At 41.6% G+C, this 5,307-nt stretch overlaps 1 protein-coding gene across 1 annotated transcript; it reads left to right on the top strand.

Annotated features, from left to right (window-relative positions):
* Positions 1-1,499: 1,499 nt before the first annotated feature.
* On the top strand, positions 1,500-2,489 carry MAS1 (MAS1 proto-oncogene, G protein-coupled receptor). Its single transcript, XM_051615111.1, has one exon. It carries the CDS (start codon positions 1,500-1,502, stop codon positions 2,487-2,489), a length of 990 nt encoding a protein of 329 aa, XP_051471071.1.
* Positions 2,490-5,307: the final 2,818 nt, after the last annotated feature.

Raw genomic sequence — 5,307 nt, 5'->3', positions numbered from 1 at the left:
CTTCCTTGAGTCTTTTCATGCTGTTCTTTTTTTCCTTTCCTATTCATATCAACACTTGAAGCAGATAGCTTCTCCTCTTGGTTTCTCTTGTGAAGCTTTATTACATTTCCAGCAGCACAAGGTAGAACCCCATTCCCTCTGCAGTTTTTACAGAACATTGCTTTTGTGAGGCTTGCCACTCATTCTGGTCACTGCATTTGCTTGTTGCCTTCACACTCACTTCTCTACCCCATTTCTAGCTATGTTGTTTGTTCCTTCTAGCTGAGTCTCAGACAGTTGCATGGTCAACATCCAGTTGCAATCATCATTAACATTTTTGTGCAGGTTTAAATATCAGCCAAGCCCTGAGGCTTTCCAGGTTTTCTACTGAATGCTCTTTTTTAGACTGTGATATTGTGTATTAAGAAGCTGTTTTGAATCTAGGAAACCCAGGGATCATGAGAGAAAAATTACAACTGGGCTGAACGGCTCTGTTTAAATAATCATTGCAAAAGTTAGCCCCAGTAAGAAAATCAGCAAGGGTCCTGGATGTGACTCTGTATCATCATAGGAACAACCAGGAAGTTAACAGGGAAGGGGGCATGAAATTTCAGAATACTCACTTCCAAATCAGCTGATACCAGTGCTGCTAATTCTCTGTTATGAGATAAAAGAAGACATACAAAAGGAAAACTAGTTCTATCACTCAGCAAAACAGTTATAACCATTAAAACAATGACAGGGAACCTGAACAACTACTTCTCCTTGTGATGGATTGGATTTGTAATGTTTGCAGGATATTGCAGTTGTGCTAAGTGTGCAGAGAGTTCACATGGTTAAATTGTGTTATGCTATGATAAATGACACTTAAAGCTTGTAAAAGTTTACTGTCTCGAAACAGTGGCCTTTTGCTTTCCCACCACCTCTGTACTTGGAGCAAATACAATGCTGAGTAATTACATATTATATTTACTTGATTAATTAAAGCCCTTCCTGGAAAAGAGATGTTGGTATCATTTTCTATTTTTTATTTTTAAACAAAAAACTTATGAGCCACATTAACTTGAAATACATGTGTTTAATTTAATGTCATTAGCTTCAATGGAAGCTGAATAGACCTGTCTGGGAAAAATCTAGGGCTCTAACAAGAACCACCAACTGTATCATGAAACTTTGTAATGTGATGGAGATGTTGCTTGTCCAAGAGCTCCTTGAGGTATCTCTTGCTATGGTTCAGCACTCATATGCTGAACCCTATAGAGCAGAAAACTCAGGATTTCTGCTAGTGTGATGGGCTTAGCAATCATTAACATTACCAAGAGTAGTTCAGCTGGGTTTCAGCCAGCATCAGTATATCAAAGCTGGTTTTCCTTTTGCTAAGGCTTTCAAATATGACCAGAAAATGCAGGTCCACAAAACAGAAAGAAAATGGGGAGGGGAAGAGCACACAATGCTCACAGTATATTTTTATACATATTTACAGAAGGAAGAGCTGTGCTATCCAAACTTGAGCTTTGCCCATGGATGAGTCAAACATAATGTTTCCTCCCAGCGAAGGCACAGAGAACATCTCAATGCACAGAAACATTTCTACACAGGAAAGAGTCTGGGAGATATTGACCCCACTTTGGCTAATTATGATCATCTCCTTCCTGGGTTTTTGTGAAAATGGAATTGTCCTCTGGTGCCTCTGCTTCCAGATCAAAAGAAACCCATTCACTGCGTACATCACACACCTGTCTATTGCTGACATCTCCTTGCTGCTTTGTACATTTATTCTGTCAATTGAGTACATTGCTGGTTTTGGATTTGCATATGGTTTTTACTATTACATAACCACCACCCTATCTATTGTCTTCCTTCTTGGATATAATACTGGTCTCTATCTCCTGACAGCCATCAGTATTGAGAGATGTCTGTCTATTGTTTACCCCATCTGGTATCGATGCCACCGGTCACAGCACCAATCGGCAATTGTGTGTGCAATTCTGTGGACTCTGTCTTTTCTGATGACAGTAGCTGAATACTTAACATGCAAAGAAGATTCAACAAAGGAAGAATTTGATGATGGCAACCACTGCCAAGCACTGCTCATCTTCACATGGATCCTGACTTTCATGATCTTCATTCCTCTAATGATTCTGTCCAGCCTGATCTTGGTTATCAGGATTCATCGTAACTCACTGAGACCTCATTCTTCAAAGCTCTACATCATCATTGTGGCCACAGTCATTGTCTTCCTGATCTTTGCCATGCCTATGAGGCTGTTGTATCTTCTGAATTACCACCACTGGTCGTCTTTGCTCAGCCAGCAGAACCACGTCACCGTTGTTCTCTCCACCATTAACAGCAGCATCAACCCCCTTGTTTACTTCTTTGTAGGAAGCAGCAAGAAGAAGAGGTTCAAGGAGAGTCTCAAAGTGGTCCTTAGTAGAGCACTCGCTGATGGGTTGCGGCCGAGAAGCCAGGAAGTTGGCATGAGTTTGGATATAGCTGAAACAATTTTCTAAAGCCTAGGGGGAAAATTCTAGAGGCAAATAATTGGACTTGAAAAGTTCAATATACCACTCCAAAACTAAAAGCATTTTTCTTCCATAGAATGTAAAAAGCAGTGGTGAAATAGTACTGTTATCTTTGGTGGTCGAGCAATGGAAAAATATGGACTAGAATAAAGATAACTTTTATTTGTATTTTCTTAATTATTCAAACACATGCTACATCCTGATGTGACTATGTCAGTCAAAGATACCACAGTGGAAAAGAGACAGGCCAACAGAGAATATAAAAAAGGACAAAGAAATATGTTATAAATAGTGTGACATTTATACAAGCACTGAGCACCCATAAATGCTATTGAAGTCATCAGGGCCTGTGTGTATTCGCGTTTTTAAAAGTCAAACCCACTAAGTGCAGGATTCATGTTACATACTGGGATTTAGTTTCAACTGTTTCCAGCTTGTTTAAGTGCGCAAAAGAGCTGCTCCCCAGAGGGAACAGTGGAAGAAATCTGTGTATAAGTCCCCATACCTACCCACAAATACAGAGTGTAGCTTTGGGCTAGCAAGACTTTTAAGTATACACTAAATGGTCAAGGGGCTATTTCAGAGCCTCTTTTCAAAGTATACATTGCGTCATTTCCAGTGACATCAACATCTCTGTGTCCTTGGATAATTTGGTACCTGACACACAGGAACAGATGGCAACATGGGGATGTTGTCAACTCACAAAGGGCTTTTGCCCTAATTATGAAGGGTGGAGCTGGCTTATCCCCAAAATGTCAGCGTTCCTGTAGGTTTAGTTATTCAAGGAGTCTATAAGAAAGTCAGTCCCAACACCTGCTGTCACAGTCACATACTCACTACTTAGCTGAGAACACACATACTCCCTGCCTGGTCTGTTTTATAACAATTGGTTTTGGATGAACAGTAAAAAAGAAAGGTGCCTCACACAAGGCATGACTGGGGCTACACCCCAGCCACACTGTTTCAGCTAACTGCCTACTTCTGTTGTATGCCAGGGTATGGGGCTGGCTTTTTGTGGCTTTTGATTCCCAGGGCCTCTTGCCCCAACTATAGCCAAGCTGCAGAACAGACAGGAAGACAACAGCAAGGAGAGGATGGTGCTAGGTCATGTTTAGCACACAGACACAGGATATGGCGGGTCCAGCCAGTTAGAGAGCTGTGGCACTTTCAAAGAGGTGTCTGCAAGATGCATTTGCTTCTGGCCCCCATGGAGCTCCAAATTCAGCAGGAACTGAGACCTGCCACAGGCAGAAGCAGCATCTTCAGCTTCCCGCCAAGTTTCCATTGGCACACTTAACAGCTAACTGGGGAAAGAAAAACACAACCTACCCCTCTTTTGTTGAAAGATTGCCAGTCCTGGAACAAGGAAGATGGTAGGCTAAGACTGATGATTGGATGGGAATTTACATAGAGAAGAGATCTCAGAAATACAAATATTCCTTCCACGCACATGCCCTTTTCTCCTTATATTAAAGTGTTGCAGTGTGTCAATGCAGAAAAAACTCAGGAAAAGGAAGAGGTTACCTGTTTATCTTCCTAATTCTCTCAGTATATCAGAACCTATATCTATGACAGCCCCTCTATTTGTCCCAGTTTTTCTCAACACTAGTCCCATTCTAGTGACCTCTGCTGATTCAGGGGGTAGATGAGTGCAGTCTGCTCCTCTCCTCAGGCAGTGATCTACTGCACTGTTGGAATGAAAAATCAGCAGAGTAGCTTCCCTTTGCTGCTGGTGAGTGCTGGACACAGCAAGCACCAGGACACCCTGGGAGAGTCAAGGGGAATGAGTGTGTGGAACGTCCACATACATGTGGAGCAGCTGTCAGGGAGCTTGTCAACACTGGTAAATGCCATAAACTTGAATACTAGGGGAGATCTAGCCCATAAAACCAAAACAAAACCAAAGCCAAAACCAAACCAACCAACCAAACCAGACTCTTCTCTAAAGCCATTCCCTGCTCATACCTCAAGACCCTTTACAATAATCACTCAGAGAACCAGAGAGAGGAGCAAATCTGCAGGAAGTTCAAAACATGCTTCACTGTAATCCCACATCATGCATCTCTTTCAAAGTGATTTAGATGAGGCAAGGTCTATTATTTACAGTGCTTAAACATACCCAGATTATTATGACAGTTCTGGGTTAAGGATCACTATGCATGCAGCTGGAGCATTAGATCTGAAGAGGCAGTAACATGAATCAGGGCAATATGAGTACTTGTACTGAATAGGTGCTCTAGGACTTTCAGCTTCCTACCCTTTTTTACCTGTGTCTGGCCACACCCTCAAATGTTTCAGCATTTAGACAACTCTCCATAGATCAGTTTCACAGAGCAGACAAAATTCATAATGAGAGGAACATCTGGAAGGATGACTAAGGGTGAGCAGCTAGTAGTTGAAAAAGGATTAATGTTTCCCAGTCCACAGATAAAAATATCTTATGGATGTTCTTTCGTCTTTACCAGAGCACCTGATGACTGTGCACACAGTCTGCAGCACAAGGGGAAATGATAAGCACATGATTCCATTTTAAAAAAAAAAAAAACAAGGAAAATGTGATACTTCATTTGTTGCACAACAGGAATGTGATTCTCCACCAGCTTGCATTTTTTTAAATTATTTGCTTCTGTGGGAGAGGGTGAAATAACCCTGAGCAAATCAGGTGGTGTTAATAAGCACTTTGCAGGGGTGCACAACAGGACAGATTGTCTTGTGGGTATTAGCCATGGAATTTAGAGATGTGGGTTCTGTTTTAATGCAGTCCTGGCATGCAATTTTTCTGTTCCTCCCTTCCCTGGTTATAAAA

The sequence above is a fragment of the Apus apus genome, chromosome 3, assembly GCF_020740795.1.
Source record: "Apus apus isolate bApuApu2 chromosome 3, bApuApu2.pri.cur, whole genome shotgun sequence".
NCBI classification, from domain to species: Eukaryota; Metazoa; Chordata; class Aves; order Apodiformes; family Apodidae; genus Apus; species Apus apus.
The sequence above is the reverse complement of the archived record's forward strand: the minus strand, read 5'-3'. Positions and strand labels throughout refer to the sequence as shown.

Bases quoted from the DNA above. Each gene is read 5' to 3' on its own strand.
- MAS1 (XM_051615111.1), top strand. From the start codon at position 1,500: ATGGATGAGTCAAACATAATGTTTCCTCCCAGCGAAGGCACAGAGAAC.